At 41.4% G+C, this 19,749-nt stretch overlaps 1 protein-coding gene across 3 annotated transcripts in view; it reads left to right on the top strand.

The window, feature by feature from the left end:
* dpp6a (dipeptidyl-peptidase 6a) overlaps positions 1 to 19,749 on the top strand; it is a 361,387-nt gene that overhangs the window by 185,258 nt on the left and 156,380 nt on the right. The window contains exon 1 of one of the 3 annotated variants that reach the window (XM_029626300.2): positions 16,410 to 16,787. The exons of the other annotated variants lie outside the window; for them this stretch is intronic. Within the exon in view, the coding sequence (XP_029482160.1) occupies positions 16,734 to 16,787 (54 nt within the window). The 5' untranslated portion in view covers positions 16,410 to 16,733. Of the gene's footprint in view, positions 1 to 16,409; positions 16,788 to 19,749 lie in introns of those variants that run through there. 3 annotated transcript variants of the gene reach the window in all.

Below are 19,749 nucleotides of genomic sequence, written 5' to 3' on the forward strand. Positions count from 1 at the left end.
TGTAATGAAAGAGATTACTGCCATTCTATAGTGGCCTCTACAGTGTGTTTCCTCCTCTCTGTCCCTCATCTTGAACATTCTCACTGCTTCTTTCTGTAGAGTGGAAATGGATATTCTGCCTCGCTCCCGTCGCAGTTGCTTACATGTTTATTTCCTGGGCCTCCCCTTGTCTGATTTTGAATGGCACCCTGTCCTCTGCATTAACTCACTTAACCATAGGAAGCTCAGCTTGTTTCCCCCATGCTAAGTTTCCCCCTTAAGGCTCTGAGCAGGAGACCACCAACATGTACTCCTGTCATGACACCACTGGCTGTGTAATACAAGCCCAGGGTTATATTCTACAACACAGGGAGGTTCAATGATAAATTCACAACAAAGTCTTTTGAGGGATTAAACACACATTCAGGCTGAAAAGAAGCCCAGTGTTATGGGGGAAAAAACAAGCCCCCTCTATGAAATATGCTGTCCCCACGTGATTGATCACGGCAGAGAGAGCCACACATACAGCCCCCCTCCCTGCCCTACGCTAAACCTATGGATATGCATGACTTACTCATAAATGGGAGATTATAAAAATCCAATGCGTTCCTTTTTTTGTTTGTTGGTGCTTCGAGATGGTATTCTGTGGCCATAACACAGAGGGACTTGGTTGCACATGCACGCACACACACACACATCTGAAAGTCCTAACCATTAAGGAAATGGGTCGTTTGGAAGGTAACTTGCATCACCTAAATGTGACACAAAGAGATAAAGGCGGCACTCGACATCCATTTGGCTATTGCTATGTCGTCGAAACGCTTTGATGTCCATTTCCTTTAAGCTTGCTTGTGTGAAGATGCTAATTAGTAAAGTAATTGTGTGTTGCTAGCTTTCCCGTAATTTGCAGAAGCCTGTGACCCATGGAGAGGCTCAGTATAATATAGCATCTTTAATAGAAGGGAAGTGGTGTCATCCCTGGCCTTGGCACTTTGAACAGCAGCAATTATCTGATATCAGTACACTACGGGCCTAGCTTTGCTAGAGCTCAGTGCACAAATATGCTAGTTATAACCTAAGACAAATGACTCATTACATGTCATTGAATGATGCTGATGATTCATATTTAGCTGCCAAGGATGTGCACTTACCAGTAGATGGGTCATTTCTTGGAAAGGGAGTGATTATAACCACATATAATGTCGCCTTTCGTTTACTGAGGATAAACTGGCTTGACTCACGATGGAAGAATGAAGATGGCAGGACTAATCATGTTTAATGACTTTCCAGGGAAAGAATGCAAATGTAGGAACATGTGTATGAGCACTCTCTCTCTTTACCCGTTTTCCTTTATCTACCTACAGTAAGATCCAATCTCTATCTAGACTAGTGGTTCTAGAAAGGAAACAAACACGTCAGACTGACCCACCAAAACAGAGAGTGGGTGTCTTCTAAATGCCTACTCAGACCTGTTCCATTCTGTTCTGTTCTTTTCCTTATAGATTAATCATAGCTTTGTAGCAGTGGATGTTCTGTGATATTACCAAGGTCTCTCCTTTTGTTCTCCTCTTGTAATGCCATGGAGCAGTGGACATCGGTGCTGTTTTATGAGCATGGCCTTATTTCTATTACAGCATATTGGATGACTAATTTACAGTGCCTTGCGAAAGTATTCGGCCCCCTTGAACTTGGCGACCTTTTGCCACATTTCAGTCTTCAAACATAAAGATATAAAACTGTATTTTTTTGTGAAGAATCAACAACAAGTGGGACACAATCATGAAGTGGAACGACATTTATTGGATATTTCAAACTTTTTTAACAAATCAAAAACTGAAAAATTGGGCGTGCAAAATTATTCAGCCCCCTTAAGTTAATACTTTGTAGCGCCACCTTTTGCTGCGATTACAGCTGTAAGTCGCTTGGGGCATGTCTCTATCAGTTTTGCACATCAAGAGACTGAAATTTTTTCCCATTCCTCCTTGCAAAACAGCTCGAGCTCAGTGAGGTTGGATGGAGAGCATTTGTGAACAGCAGTTTTCAGTTCTTTCCACAGATTCTCGATTGGATTCAGGTCTGGACTTTGACTTGGCCATTCTAACACCTGGATATGTTTATTTTTGAACCATTCCATTGTAGATTTTGCTTTATGTTTTGGATCATTGTCTTGTTGGAAGACAAATCTCCGTCCCAGTCTCAGGTCTTTTGCAGACTCCATCAGGTTTTCTTCCAGAATGGTCCTGTATTTGGCTCCATCCATCTTCCCATCAATTTTAACCATCTTCCCTGTCCCTGCTGAAGAAAAGCAGGCCCAAACCATGATGCTGCCACCACCATGTTTGACAGTGGGGATGGGGTGTTCAGGGTGATGAGCTGTGTTGCTTTTACGCCAAACATAACGTTTTGCATTGTTGCCAAAAAGTTCAATTTTGGTTTCATCTGACCAGAGCACCTTCTTCCACATGTTTGGTGTGTCTCCCAGGTGGCTTGTGGCAAACTTTAAACGACACTTTTTATGGATAACGCCAGATTTGTACATTTTACGACTGATTGTTGTCCTATGGACAGAGTCTCCCACCTCAGCTGTAGATCTCTGCAGTTCATCCAGAGTGATCATGGGCCTCTTGGCTGCATCTCTGATCAGTCTTCTTCTTGTATGAGCTGAAAGTTTAGAGGGACGGCCAGGTCTTGGTAGATTTGCAGTGGTCTGATACTCCTTCCATTTCAATATTATCGCTTGCACAGTGCTCCTTGGGATGTTTAAAGCTTGGGAAATCTTTTTGTATCCAAATCCGGCTTTAAACTTCTTCACAACAGTATCTCAGACCTGCCTGGTGTGTTCCTTGTTCTTCATGATGCTCTCTGCGCTTTTAACGGACCTCTGAGACTATCACAGTGCAGGTGCATTTTACGGAGACTTGATTACACACAGGTGGATTGTATTTATCATCATTAGTCATTTAGGTCAACATTGGATCATTCAGAGATCCTCACTGAACTTCTGGAGAGAGTTTGCTGCACTGAAAGTAAAGGGGCTGAATAATTTTGCACGCCCAATTTTTCAGTTTTTGATTTGTTAAAAAAGTTTGAAATATCCAATAAATGTTGTTCCACTTCATGATTGTGTCCCACTTGTTGTTGATTCTTCACAAAAAAAATACAGTTTTATATCTTTATGTTTGAAGCCTGAAATGTGGCAAAAGGTCGCAAAGTTCAAGGGGGCCGAATACTTTCGCAAGGCACTGTATATTCAATTCACCCACCTCAATGTAACATCGATAGGTCTAGGCTACAACATGATGCTCAAATTTTCTGTATTACCAATCATGATGTTGCTACAACCTAGCCTATGAATGTTTATAATGTTTATAACACATCTACGCGCTCTCCCCACCAAATATCTTAGTTAGTTATAAAATTGCGTGACTAAGATCTCCTCTGCAAAAATGTCAAAATGAATGACCGATTTCTTGAGTTATCTTAGATTAATTCTGACTATTTTGAGGAGGTGTATACTGGCTATGGCGTCTCAAACTATACAAACAGTACTATTGCCACTTTTTTCTTGTTTTTCAAGCAAAGGTCTTTTAAGGGAGTATGTGAGCACACTCATTTGGTTCACTTAGCCGACTTCAGCCAGCGAGCTGAAGCATGCTGACGCCAGCTAGCTAACATAATTGAATTAGTTCAAAACTGTACAACTATTATCTTTTACTCTCTGAGTCAACTAGTGCTAGCTAGCTGTAGGTTATGCTTTCAGTACTAGATTCATTTTCTGATCCTTTGATTGGGTGGACAACATGTCAGTTCATGCTGCAAGAGTTCTGATAAGTTGGAGTACGTCCTCCGGAAGAAGACATAATTCCTGTGTAAGTCTATGGAATGGGGTGAGATCCATGAGCTTCCTGTGTTTTCTATTGAAGTCAATGTATCCAGAGGAGAAGGGAAAATAGCTGTTGTCCTGCTACACCATGGTGCTACCCTACAGAGTGCTGTTGACGCTACTGTAGACCTTCATGGTGCTACCCTACAGAGTGCTGTTGACGCTACTGTAGACCTTCATGGTGCTACCCTACAGAGTGCTGTTGACGCTACTGTAGACCTTCATGGTGCTACCCTACAGAGTGCTGTTGACGCTACTGTAGACCTTCATGGTGCTACCCTACAGAGTGCTGTTGACGCTACTGTAGACCTTCATGGTGCTACCCTACAGAGTGCTGTTGACGCTACTGTAGACCTTCATGGTGCTACCCTACAGAGTGCTGTTGACGCTACTGTGGACCTTCATGGTGCTACCCTACAGAGTGCTGTTGACGCTACTGTAGACCTTCATGGTGCTACCCTACAGAGTGCTGTTGACGCTACTGTAGACCTTTCATGGTGCTACCCCAGAAAGTGCTGTTGACGCTACTGTAGACCTTCATTGCAAAACAGTGTGTTTTAATAAGTTATTTGGTAATATGTAAATATATTTAATATAGTTTGGGCTCCCGAGTGGTGCAATAGTCTAAGGCACTACATCTCAGTGCAAGAGGCATCACTACAGGCCCTAGTTCGAATCCAGGCAGTATCACATCTGCCCGTGATTGGGAGTTCCATAGGGGGGCACACGATTGGCCCAGTGTCATCTGGGTTTGGCCGGTGTAGGCCGTCTTTGTAATAAGAATGTATTATTAACTCACTTGCCTTGTTAAATTTAATAAAATCACTATTTTTATTTTTATGAAAATCAGTGAGTGCGATGGTCCTCCCCTTCCTCCTCTGAGGACCTTTCACTGCCATGGATGTTATGTTGCAGGAGTATCAGTGACTCAGCATTGTAAAATGTTTGAAATGGAGAAGACTGATATTCTAGCTGGTGAGTAATACACTGGCAATAGAACTGGATTTAATGTAGAAACTGATTTTTACGGAGACTTCATTGGTGTTTTGTTGTATTTGAACAATGGTTTTACCTTTGAAGGGGGTACAGAAGTATACATAACAATATGCTATCGGGTGCTGAAATGTGCTAATGGGTCAGGTGCTGAAATGTGCTATTAGGAGTGACAAGTATTATCTATATGCTGTTACTAGTTATGCTGAGGAAGACCCTTTACTATTAAAATAATACACTGCTCAAAAAAATAAAGGGAACACCAAAATAACACATCCTAGATCTGAATGAATGAAATATTCTTATTAAATACCTTTTTCTTTACATAGTTGAATGTGCTGACAACAAAATCACACAAAAATGATCAATGGAAATCAAATTGATCAACCCATGGAGGTCTGGATTTGGAGTCACACTCAAAATTAAAGTGGAAAACCACACTACAGGCTGATCCAACTTGATGCAATGTCCTTAAAACAAGTCAAAATGAGGCTCAGTAGTGTGTGTGGCCTCCACGTGCCTGTATGACCTCCCTACAACGCCTGGGCCTGCTCCTGATGAGGTGGCGGGTGGTCTCCTGAGGGATCTCCTCCAAGACCTGGACTAATGCATCCACCAACTCCTGGACTCCTGGACAGTCTTTGGTGCAACAGGCCCTGTCCAGGAGTTGGCGGCATGTGCTCAGTCTGAACCTGCTTTCATCTGTGAAGAGCACAGGGCGCCAGTGGCGAATTTGCCAATCTTGGTGTTCTCTGGCAAATGCCAAACGTCCTGCACGGTGTTGGGCTGTAAGCAATACCACCCTCGTGGAGTCTGTTTCTGACCGTTTGAGCAGAAACATGCACATTTGTGGCCTGCTGGAGGTCATTTTGCAGGGCTCTGGCAGTCCTCCTCCTCCTTGCACAAAGGCGGAGGTAGCGGTCCTGCTGCTAGGTTGTTGCCCTCCTACGGCCTCCTCCACGTCTCCTGATGTACTGGCCTGTCTCCTGGTAGCGCCTCCATGCTCTGGAAACTACGTTGACAGACACAGCAAACCTTCTTGCCACAGCTCGCATTGATGGTCCATCCTGGATGAGCTGCACTACCTGAGCCACTTGTGTGGGTTGTAGACTCCGTCTAGAGTGAAAGCACCGCCAGCATTCAAAAGTGACCAAGCCAAGCACTGAGAAGTGGTCTGTGGTCACCACCTGCAGAACCACTCCTTTATTAGGGGTGTCTTGCTAATTGCCTATAATTTCCACCTGTTGTCTATTCCATTTGCACAACAGCATGTGAAATGTATTGTCAATCAGTGTTGCTTCCTAAGTGGACAGTTTGGTTTCACAGAAGTGTGATTGACTTGGAGTTACATTGTGTTGTTTCAGTGTTCCCTTTAATTTTTTGAGCAGTGTATATACCATTTAGCAGACGCTTTTATTCAAAGTAATGCACGCACATACATTTTACTTACGTGTGATCCTGGGAATCGAACCCACTATCCTGGCATTGCAAGTACCACTCTATACCAACTGAGCTACAGAGGACCACACTGTGCCACTCTTCAATGCTGTTCTATGATGTTTCAATGACAGCCGACTGGCTATTTAACTTCTGATCTAGTGTCCAGTGATCGACACTGATTTTCACTATAACATATTAGTTATTTTTCCTTTCACAAAATCACAAATCAAATTTCAGCTCAGGGGATTCTACAGTAACAATGCCTTGGCAAGACAACGGTTAGCAAGCACTTGAGGTTCCACCGAAGAAGAAAACAAACAATGCCTCACCGACCAACCACAAGCCATGTCGGTGCATCTGCACTTAGTTGTCATGACAACAATTCATTTAAAAAAATGTAAATAAAGATGATGCCATTCCAGTGCCTTTGAGGAAATCTTATTAGCATTTCAAGCTCTCTGGAGAAAACAGGATTTTTATGAATGGTGGCCATTGGCTATGTTCTCCTAAACCTGCAGGTTAGAAGGTAGAGGTCATTAGCAGACTGATTAGCATCAGCCCCACCCTCAACCAATAGGGAAGGTTTGTGGGCAGAGTATGCTAATGACACTGAGCAAACAAACCACCATCAGTCAGTGAGCACCATAGACCTGTCCCCCGGCCAGCCTGATGCTTCTAATACAGACCATGGCCTCTGGGTCCTGCTCTGTTTGTGATTTCACGTCTGAGTGGTCAGAGGTCTGATACATAGTATCCACATGCCCAGCGTATGTTACAGTTGTCTTTCCCAGGGGAGAGCAGTGTGTCCTTCATCCTCCCTGAGACAAGATGAAGGGCCAGAGGAGCCCTGTTAATGTGGGGAGTTTTTGTACGCACACACACACACACACACACACACACACACATAGTCACCTGGTCAGACATCTGTGTTACTTTTTCTTAAACATATCCTGATGCCTACTATTGTGGGTCAGGCAAATAACAACAGGGGCTACATGTGTATGATGAAACCTTGCAGCATTCTACTAATATGAGATTTGTGTGAATAAGACACTTTGGTATTATATGTGAACTCTAGAACACTATTACTATTCATATGCTAGAAATCTGTTGAAGGCTTTAGGATTTTCAAAAGACCCTGTGACAAGCACACTATCATTTCCATCACATACTTAGATTTACATAGGACCTGTTTTGTAATTCATGGATAGAATAATGCACGACACAACGCAGAGAGCCTGGATACAGCCCTTAGCCATGGTATATTGGCCATATTCCACAACCCCCTGAGGTGCCTTAATGCTATTAAAAGCTGGTTCCCAATGTAATTAGGGCAGTAAATGTTTTGTCATGCGAGTGGTATACGGCCTGTCAGCCAATCAGCATTCAGGGCTTGAACCACCCAGTTTATAATACAATTTTATTTATTTATTTTATTTTATTTAACCTTTATTTAACTAGGCAAGTCAGTTAAGAACAAATTCTTATTTACAATGATGGCCTACCCAGGCCAAACCCGGACGACGCGGGGCCAATTGTGCGCTGCCCTATGGGACTCCCAATCACGGCCGGTTGTATTACAACCTGGATACAGGCTGTAACGTAACAGTTTGCGACACAGAAGGAGAAGTCTGGCCTTTACAACAGCTTTTGCTCTCCCTGCTGATACTTAAATAAAACCAATAAAACCACGAGGAAAATGCACTCTGCCTGCCTTTGTTTTTAGTGCTTTTAGCCAATAGCCATTAGGGCTTTCTTCCCATGTTCACCACCCCCTTAACGGAGATAACAATTATAGATCAAAGTGGACTCTCCCTCTAGGGTTGTAATGTAATTGACTGTTTGGCTGTTGTTTTTTGCCTCCTATGTTCTTTTTCTATCCACTAAAGTAGCAACAAACACTGCAGGTAGTGTATATACTGAAGAGCACTGGCTATCGATATGAATATGAGCTTGTGGGAGACTGCTGGGTCATTTTATACAATTTTACTTGAGAAAAACCGAACTTATTTGAATAAAACACTAAATGTGTTGCTGTAGTTTGTCCATAAATCATACAAATTGTATAGTAGTTGAAGTTTACATTCAACTGTAATATTTATTACGTACAAACACAGTGTCTGTGGACGTGTCTCATTACAATAACTATTTTTCAAGTTCCTGTAAAAACACCAATCACTTTTTAAATAGTTTTATTCACCCCATAATGCATCATCTAGAGGAGTAGTAGAAGTTAAGTAAGTAAATGTATTTACTTATGTCAATGTGATATTTCAGTTTTACATTTTTAATACATTTGCAAAAATGTCTGAACATGTTTTTGCTTCGTCATTATTGGGTATTGTGTGTAGATTGATGCGTGAAAAGAAATACATTTTAATCCATTTTAGAATAAGGCTGTATTGTAACAAAATGTGGAACATTTCAAGGCGTCTGAATACTTTCCAAATGATAAATTGCAGACCTCCACAAGTCTGGTTCATCCTTGGGAGAAATTTCCAAATGCCTGAAGGTTCATCTGTACAAACAATAGTACGCAAGTATAAACACCATAGGAACATGCAGCCGTCATACCGCTCAGGAAGAAAACGCGTTCTGTCTCCTAGAGATTAACGTACTTTGGTGAGAGTAGAGTCATTATAATGCCCAGCCATGTACCATAGCCATTATCCTGTACCATAGAGTCATTATCCTGTACTTTAGGGTCATTATAATGTCCAGCCATGTACCATAGAGTCATTATAATGTCCAGCCCTGTACCATAGAGTCATTATCCTGTACTTTAGGGTCATTATAATGTCCATCCATGTACCATAGAGTCATTATAATGTCCAGCCCTGTACCATAGAGTCATTATCCTGTACTTTAGGGTCATTATAATGCCCTGCCCCCTACCATATAGTCACTATAATGCCCAGCCCTGTACCATAGAGTCATTATAATGCCCATCCCTGTACCACAGAGTCATTATAATGCCCTGCCCTGTACTATAGAGTAATTATCCTTTACTATATAGTCATTATCCTGTACCATAGAGTCATTGTAAAGCACAGCCTGGTAATATAGAGTCATTGTAATGCTCAGCATGGTTGCTATATTGTCATTATAATGCACAGCCCTGTACCATAGAGTCATTATAATGCCCTGCCCTGTACCATACAGTCATTATAATGCCCTGCCCTGTACCATAGAGTCATTATAATGCCCTGCCCTGTACTATAGAGTAATTATCCTTTACTATAGAGTCATTATCCTGTACCATAGAGTCATTATCTGGTACCATAGAGTCATTATCCTGTACCATATAGTTATTATTCTCTACGATAGTGTCATATTAATGCCCAGCCCGGTTGCTATAGAGTCATTATCCTGTACTATATAGTCATTATAATACCCAGCCCGGTTGCTATAGAGTTATTATAATGCCAAGACCTGTACTATAGAGTCATTATACTGCCCAGCACTATACTATAAAATCATTATAATGCCCAGCCCTGCACTACAGAGTCATTATCCTGTACTACAGAGTCATTATAATGTACTATAGAATCATTATCTTGTACTATAGAGTCATTATATTGCCCAGACCTGTACCATAGAGTCATTATAATGCCTGGCCCTGTATCATAGGGTCATTATCGTGTACCATAGCATCATTATCCTGTATTATAGAGTCATTATCATGTAGTGCAGAGGCATTACCCTGTTCCATAGAGTCCTTATTGTGTACTATAGATCCATTATCCTGTATCGTAGAGTTATTGTCCTGTACTATAGAGTCATTACCCTGTATTGTAGCATCATTATCCTGTATCACAGTCATTATGCTGTACTATATAGTCATTATCCTATAATACAGTCATTACCCTGTTCCATAGAGTCATTATCCCGTACTATAGAGTAATTGCCCTGTATCGTAGAGTCATTATCCTGTACTGTAGAGTCATTATCCAGTACTCCATAGTCATTATCATGTTCCATATAGTCCTTATTCTGTATCATAAATTCATTATCCTGTACCATAAAGTCATTATAATGTCCAGTCCTGTACCATACAATAGTCATTATAATGTCCAGCCCTGTTACATCCTGTACAATAGTCATTATAATGTCCAGCCCTGTACCATACAATAGTCATTATAATGTCCAGCCCTGTACCATACAATAGTCATTATAATGTCCAGCCCTGTACCATACAATAGTCGTTATAATGTCCAGCCCTGTTACATCCTGTACCATAGTCATTATAATGTCCAGCCCTGTACCATACAATAGTCATTATAATGTCCAGCCCTGTACCATACAATAGTCATTATAATGTCCAGCCCTGTACCATACAATAGTCGTTATAATGTCCAGCCCTGTTACATCCTGTACCATAGTCATTATAATGTCCAGCCCTGTACCATACAATATTCATTATAATGTCCAGCCTGTACCATACAATAGTCATTATAATGTCCAGCCCTGTTACATCCTGTACCATAGTCATTATAATGTCCAGCCCTGTACCATACAATAGTCATTATAATGTCCAGCCCTCTTACATCCTGTACCATAGTCATTATAATGTCCAGCCCTGTACCATACAATAGTCATTATAATGTCCAGCCCTGTTACATCCTGTACCATAGTCATTATAATGTCCAGCCCTGTACCATACAATAGTCATTATAATGTCCAGCCTGTACCATACAATAGTCATTATAATGTCCAGCCCTGTACCATACAATAGTCATTATAAGTATCCAAAATGACTCTGTAAGACTGAGTCCCAATCAAGACAACAACAGATGTGCATGTGTAGAGAAGGAACCCTCTTTTCCCTAGTGGTGGGATTTTAAGCTTCTTCCCAAAAATCAAAAAAATAAATGTATTTGAGTCAACCAGGAACATATAATACAGTTTGCGTCACTGAATCAGAAGTCTGGCTTTACAACAGTCCCATGTTCACCACACCCTTAACGGCGATGGCAATTATATACCGAACACAAATATAAACGCAACATGTAAAGAGTTGATCCCATGTTTCATGAGCTGAAATAAAAGATACCAGAAATGTTCCATAGGCACACAAAGCGTTTTTCTCTCAAATTTTGTGCACAAATGTGTTTGTATCCCTGTTAGTGAGCATTTCTCCTTTGCCAAGATAATCCATCCACCTGACAGGTGTGACGTATCAAGAATCTGATTAAACAGCATGATTATTACACAGGTCCATCTTGTGCTAGGGACAACAAAAGGCCACTCTAAAATTAGCAGTTTTGTCACACAACACAATACCACCGATGTCTCAAGGTTTGAGGGAGCGTGCAATTGGCATGTTGACTGCAGGAATGTCCACCAGAGCTATTACCAGATAATTTAATGTTCAGTTCCCTATCATAATGTTGTTTTAGAGAATTTGGCAGTATGTCCAACCGGCCTCAAAACCGCAAACCACGTGTAACCACGCCAACCTACGACCTCCACATTCGGCATCTTCACCTGCGGAATAATCTGAGACCAGCCACCCGGACAGCTGATGAAACTGTGGGTTTGCACAAATGAATACTTTCTGCAGAAACTGTCAGCAACCGTCTCAGGGAAGCACAGCTGCGTGCTCGTCAGCCTCGCCAGAACCTGACTGCCGTTCAGCGTCGTAACCGACTTCAGTGGACAAATGTTCACCTTCCATGGCCATTGACATGCTGGAGAAGTGTGCTTTTCATGGAACAATCCCAGTTTTAACTGTACCGGGCAGATGGTTGACAGTGTGTATGGCGCTGTGTGAGCGAGCGGTTTGCTGATGTCAACGTTGTGAACAGAGTGCTTCACAGTTTTTCACAATTTCTGACATTTAAGCCTAGTAACAGTTAGGATCACCACTTCATTTTAAGGATGTGAAATGTCAGAATAATAGTAGAGAGAATGATTTATTTCAGATTTAATTTCTTTCATCACATTCCCAGTGGGTCAGAAGTGTACATACACTCAATTAGTATTTGGTAGTATTACCTTTAAATTGTTTAACTTGGGTCAAACGTTTTGGGTAGCCTTCCACAAGCTTACCACAATAAGTTGGGTACATTTTGGCCCATTCCTCCTGACAGATTTGGTGTAACTGAGTCAGGTCTGTAGGCCTCCTTGCTCGCACACGCTTTTTCAGTTCTGCCCACAAATTGTCTATGGGATTTAGGTCAGGGCTGTGTTGTTGGCCACATCAATACCTTTACTTTGTTGTCCTTAAGCCATTCTGGTATTAATTTACACTTTTCTCACCAAAGTACATTAATCTCTAGGAGACGCGTTGTCTTTCTGAGCGGTATGACGGCTGCATGTTCCTATGGTGTTTATACTTGCGTACTATTGTTTGTACAGATGAACGTGGCACCTTCAGGCATTTGGAAATTGCTCCCAAGGATGAACCAGACTTGTGGAGGTCTACATTTTTTTTTCTGAGGTCTTGGCTGATTTCTTTGATTTTCCCATAATGTCAAGAAAAGAGGCACTGAGTTTGAAGGTAGGCCTTGAAATACATTCGCTAGGTACACCTCCAATTGACTCAAATTATATCAATTAGCCTATCAGAAGTTTCTAAGGCCATGACTTAATTTCCTGTAATTTTCCAAGCTGTTTAATGGCACTGTCAACTTAGTGTATGTAAACTTCTGACCCACTGGAATTATGATGCAGTGAATTATAAGTGAAATAATCTGTCTGTAAACAATTGTTGGAAAAAGTACTTGTGACATGAACAATGTAGATGTCCTAACCAAGAAATTTGTGGAGTGGTTGAAAAACAAGTTTTAATGAAGTGAAACCTAAGTGTATGTAAACTTCCGACTTCAACTGTATAACCTACCTTTCGTAATATTTCCCCTAATGTTATTAGCCTACCTCCTCTTCCTCTCTCTATTGTTGCTTGATTCATTCCCCGCTTTCAACAGTTCAGTGAAATAAGTTTTGTTGTCCTGATCTTCATCCTTCTAATGACATCCTTGAATAATATACTGTCGGACTAGAATTAGATACGGACGGCTTTCACTTCTCTTCACGACGATTGAATGGTTATGGGTCCGAATAATTAACTTCTATAGCCTTCCCGCCATCACGCATTCGCTCTTCTTTCAAACTTCCCATGAGTTCTGTTGGCTGCTGTATTTGACATTCAGCAAAAAAAGAGGTTGTGTGCCTCTTCGAATAGTCTATTGGTATAAGAAATGCTAAACAAATTATGTCCAGCAAGCTGTTCTAGTCTAGCTTTTCCTGCATGGGACTCCAAGAGCTATGGGGCGTTTTTTAAGGAGAGGCCAACATTTATATTTTTTGGTTCAGTGTAGATCAAAGTGGACTCTCCCTCTAGGGTTGTAATGTAATTTGGCTGCTGTTTTTTGCCTCCTCTGTTCTTCTTCTATCCACTAAAGTAGCAACAAACACTGCAGGTAGTGTATGTACTGAAGAGCACTGGCTATCGATATCCAATTTGTCATAAGCGCCGAATACAACAGGTGTAGGCATTACTGTTAAATGCTTACGTGCCCCTTCCAAACAATACAGATTTCAAAAGTAAGAAAAATGTGCAAAATAAATTAAAAGGTGTACTGGTACCGAGTCAATGTGCAGGGCTACGAGGTAGTTGAGGTTTCTAGGGAGAAATCTCAACTCAATATGAGCTTGTGGGAGACTTCTCAGTCTTCTTTGTAAACCCAGAGAACACACTTTTTTAATCTACAATATCAGCATTGACAGAAAAGTCAAACAGAACATTCCCATTTCTCATTTTAAGCATTGCTTCGACATTCACAGAATTATAGATCCACATACATAATTGTCATCCTTGTTGTGATGATGAGTCATTACAAGGCTATTACCAGTGCCATAGCAATCAATCGGCACAGTGTTTTGAGGTTGCATTGGTATTGATTTGTAGGCAACATCTCATCAGTCTTGAGCACTTCTTCCAGTTCATTAGGTTGGCAGCCATAAGGGCCTCCATTTGTTCCGGGAGGTTGGCACCGCCACTCAATTAATCTGTAACTTCTAAGGAATGTGTGTTTAAACAGAGCCAAGGCCACAGGCATCCCTCATCCTCTCCTTGTCCATTTGTCAACATCACAGGGGTTGAGGTTTGGAGGTTTGTGTACAGGCTCCCCCACCGCAGCACAATGGGCATTTGTTATGTTGCAGCCACAGCGACTGAGTAGCACTGTATCCGCCATCAGCCAATCGGGGCATCTGGTCCAGAGTGGGCATCATTAGTTTGGAGTTGATTGATTCGCCCAGCAACAACCCTTTTAGTTTTATAAGTCATGCTGTTGATGTTAATTGCAATAGGAGCGGTAGAGAAGGGCCAGTTGTGTAGTAGTGGAGTGTTTGGTTGTACGCGATGACATGCTGTGTAGTGCCTCAGTAGTGCTTTTACTAGTCTCAACTTATCTATGTTTGTGTGAGTTTGATTGTCTATGTGTGTGGAAGTTTGTTTTGTATACTGTGCTGTGTACAAATCCTACTCTATTCAGTGTTTTTGGGATACTTTGGGTTCACTTGGAAAGGGTTTTTGCAACTTTTTTAAGCAGGCAGGCAAGGGGTCTAAAAGTAGGGACTCTGTTTGAAGGACATAGCTTTCCTTCCACTGTGCAGCAGTGTGCTTATCATGCAGGCCCGACACTGCCGACACCCATCTGGGATTTCATAGTAATTTACCTCACCAAAACACAGTGCCCACAGTTAATTAACAAAGCAGCATGTGTATATTAAAAATCCTGCTAAGACAGAGAGGAGAATGGAAGAATAGAACAGGTATCATTACCATGTAGAATGTCTCTGAGTATAAGTAACTCGTTTATATACCGTGTTTGGATATTGAATGCAATGGTTCTTCCTAGAAATGTTTAATTAACACAGCGCTTCAATACATTACATTTGGTTTAATTTGAGGGATAACCAAAAGTGGCTTGTGTGAACATTAGTGCTTTGCTTGAGAGCCCCTAAAGTGTAAGATATTAAATAAATGGTATTATGTTAATAATACTTGCGCTACGTGTACGTTTGCAGTGTGAGCAATCGTAGTTTCGCTTCATTGTACCTTTGGAAAAAGGATGGTTATTTTCTTACACTTTAGTGTCGCTCATTTGGATTTCAGTGTCCAAATGTCTTAAGTGTACATTTAGTTTTTTCGAAGGCCACAGTAATTCCATTAAGTGTTTCTATCAAAAGTATTTTACCATGCCATCATTATAATAACACAACGGAACAGAGGTTAGGAAAAGTCACGATAGCTGATAGCTGAAAAGTCATGGTAACTGACATGTATAGTCATGTTATTTGCGTCTTAGTCACCTTGTGCTCAATATCTCATACACTTCTGTCAGAATTCTTGTTTCGTTTTAATGGTGTTACTCAGAGACTTTAAATTCAAGGAAGAACATTTTGGTTGGATACACCCTGCTTCCCCTAGCACCAATTTAGACTTGTTTGCTCGTTCTATTTCGCTGAAGCTCTGTCTGCTGCATACATTAGCCCTAAAGAGATATATTAAAATATACTTATACATGATACAACTATATATCTTCTAACCGAGCAACTTGGATGCCTCTTCTTGCTGGTTTATTAGTTACATTTCAAGTATTTGTTTCAATATATTTCCTGTCATGCCATCTGGGGTGCTGCAATCTCCGGCTATGGATTTTCTACACTTACTGTCCAATGGTACAGATCTCGCTCTTGAAGTAAAACATTTTTTATTCTGTATTTAGAAGAGTTGAAAATCATTGACGTCAAAAAAACATATTGCATAACATTATGTGTGAGTGTGTCAGCGCAGAGCTCTGTAGAGACTGTCAATGTGACCTATTTCATTGAATGTATGAAATACACATGTTTCAGTGATAGCTTTGATGTCATTAAACTATTCATTATATTTTACTGTAATCTGAATTGAATGGTCCAGATAACAGGTAGGATTGTAGTGCCTAAATTACCTCTACAATTATTATCAATGATATTACCATTTTAGTAGTGTCTGTGTCTCTTAGCGGGTGCATGCGTGAAAATCTGATACGTGCGACGTGGTGGGGGACAAGAATCGCTGTTCGCCTCCCCCCATCTCAGTCGCCCGTTGGTGGTTGCCAGGCATTTATCGAAGTAGCGCGGTCGGTATCAATTGCTGTAGCTGTCTTTGCCTCAGCTCTTATCTCTACCTCTCTCCCTCCCACTTTCTTCCATGCACAAGGTTACAATTGAGTATCATCTGCGTTGTCTCAGATTAAGACTCGTTTTGCCGGGATTTTTCCCCCAACTCCTTATTGCTTACATCAAGCTCTCTCTCAACTTTAAACATCACGACTGAAATTGAATGTATTTTTCTCGGTGGTACTTTGCCGGCTCCGGTCACCTCTCAAAGTCACCTGTGATTGTGTTGTGGTGTAGCAGCTGGTTGATCTGACTGTAGGGCATCATGACTACTGTGAAGGAGACAAACGCACCGAAAACGTCTCAACAGCAAGAGCAGGTAATGATGCGCTTTCTTTCATTCAACCGATGTCATTACTCCCTGTACTGAAAATGTAAATTGCTGTGATTTTTTTTCTCCAATTTTGTGTGAAGCCTGCAATTCTTTACTATAACGCCACGTGAAGCATTATCATAATAGCAGAGACTATTTTGTATACAATTCTCCATCATTTTAAACATTTGGAATTGTTGCAGCGTTCGGCAAGACAACCGGCTCTAACACCAATGTCAGTCACTCTTCTCTGTAATTCAAGGTGATTGCTGTGAGTGAGCATCACTACCCCCACCTTAGCCTAGACTCCATTTAGCCTCTTTCAAATCAATTATCGCCATAACGGACACGTGTTACACCGGCTGTGTCGCGTTGATACAACCTTAACTTGGCCAGTGCACCGCGACTTACATTAAGCTGGATATGACGTTGAAAAGGCAGGAAATCCTCAGGTAAAATACTTCGAAGTAGCTTATTGCAGGCCACGTTATCAAACAATTGTCCTTTTGTCGTCTTGAGTAGTAAGGCCCACATAAACAATACAAGACAAGATGATTTGTACAGGCATTTGTGTTTATAGTAGATAACTAACCCAGCATTCAAATGTGGTGTGATGGTTTATGAGACGGTTTATGTGTGACCTCTAGCTCAAACAACTAAAGTGTATCTTATTTTTGGCTAGTGAATTGAACCTTTTCAGATAATCCACAGTCGAATAAAGTGACAGTGTTGCAACAGGTGATTTGATTTGCCTTTGGAGATATACATTGAATAAATCATTGGATGCATTTTAAAGGCTGATGTATAATGATCTTGCTTTCCACTGAAATGTGTGTTGTAGCCTATCTCAATGCAAAACATTTCAGCACCACTAAAAGGACAGCACCCAATACCAATTTCTGGACCATCAGAAGAAGAGCCTGGGTGGCAGATTTCAGCACCATTCAATGGGCAGCTCCACCAGCACATACTGATCACGGTGCTGTCAACTAGGAATACGTTGCTATGTAAAGAGTGGGAATCATCATTTGGTGATACAGGCCTAGAATGATACTGTTCCATTAGAGCAGGCACTGTAACAGGGGGAGCTTTGGACAGCATCTGTCATTGTCTGGAGTCTCCTGTCTGTACAAAGTATATCTTCTAATATGACAGAAAAGGTGAGAAGGACTCATGGCTGTGTCCCGTAGAGCAGCCAACCTTCACTTGAGCCTCTCACGGCTTTACTCATGTGTAGCATATGACTGTCAAGCTCTGCTAGGGAGGCAATGAAAGACATCGCACACTCAAAGCACACACCTGTCAAACATATACACATAAAACACAGAAATACACACACTTGTCAAATATGTACATGTGTCATGCACACAATTACACATGCTGACGTGTGTGTGTGTGTGCGGGCAGTTGCATTCACGGACAGTGTCATGGTGCTGAAATTATTTGAGCCATAGAGACCAGACTGGTTAACCCTTGCTCAAGTGTTTTCCATTAGCGCCGGCTGTTGGCTAATCAGCTGGTTAGAGATTCATTTTCAGCCGGCTACATATTCCACTTCATAGTAACTTAGCTACTTTTCATTTAAAAGTTTTAATTCGCTAGTGCGTTGAGCACTCTCCCGCTAGAATGAACGATATGCATCTTCTAGTGCAATCTATTGATAGGATAGGCGCCTGTCAGTCACAAAGCGATCGATTTCGGGGTAGCGCAGCAGAGAGGAAGAGGTTTCACTCTCGCCAAAAACATTGGGCTTATTTTGGGCCTAAACTTGTCATCTGTCTTCCAGTCTTTTGGACGACTAGCATTGTTAGGGCAGAGATATGAGCATCTCGTCATTATATACAGATCTCTGGTTGCAGTCGTATTTCTTTACACAGAGGAGGGAGAGATCATGATGCTCGTGAATTTGCACTTCCCATGTAATGTAAGTGGTCACAATGAGTCGAAATCCACGATTTAGCTTAATTATTTTCTAACACATTTCACATAGCCAGCAACGCAGAGTCGTGGCGCATAGTAGGCTATTTACTGTGTGTTGATTTGACAACTGAGGACGGCACAGTGACACTGAGGAAGGCACAGTGATGCCAAAACGTTGGTAAATACCCATTAAATTGCTGGGAGATTACACATGGAGTGTGCAACTTTCTTTATTTTGATAGTTTATTGATTTGACAACTGAACAGCAACTGTTGACTAGTTTATAATAGGTGTCGAACTGACTGAATAAAGTCGATCTCTTTGCCATTCATAAATCATGCAACGTGGTTATATGTCCATGAAATCGTATAGGAAGAAGTAAACCAAAGGATTTCCAAGGTTTCTTTTCCTAGGATGTCGGGGCTTTCCAGACGGACTCTAAAATGAGTGAGTCTCGTCTCGTCAGTCAGTGTAGCTTACCAAATGGCATTGGTGAGAGAACTGTTCATTTGGCTCTTTAATTTGCGCTACTTGTGGGCCTATGCGTTTTGCTGAGGATCTGCAGATAAATTATGAAAACATGAGATGAAGATGGGGAATCTTCACTGCCGGAACAATAGGTGGTGGAGAGCCTCATTCTGGTCCAAATATGATAATTAGGGCCCTCACAAAATCCAGGCATTAGAACAGAATTCAACAATGTTCAAAAATGTATTGACCTGTAGTAGGGAATCAACTAAATGTATTGAAAATGTATTCATTTTCCCAAGTTTATCATAAGCCATGAACAGAATGCATCAATGATTTCTATTTCCTGTAACTTTCTGAAGAGGCAACAAGAATACCCCTGTTTGTGTGTGTGTGTGTGTGTGTGTGTGCGTGCGTGCAGTGCACGCATCTACCACTTTGTGTCGACATTAGTGATGATTCTAATAAAAACAGGCTTTCCCAAAGGCTTTCCCAAAAATCTTCTCAATTAAATTGAATTATTGGGGATCCCGAGTGGCGCAGCGGTCTAACGCGTCACTACAGACCCTGGTTCGATGCC

Source organism: Oncorhynchus nerka, linkage group LG22 (assembly GCF_034236695.1).
Source record: "Oncorhynchus nerka isolate Pitt River linkage group LG22, Oner_Uvic_2.0, whole genome shotgun sequence".
In the NCBI taxonomy this organism is placed as follows: Eukaryota; Metazoa; Chordata; class Actinopteri; order Salmoniformes; family Salmonidae; genus Oncorhynchus; species Oncorhynchus nerka.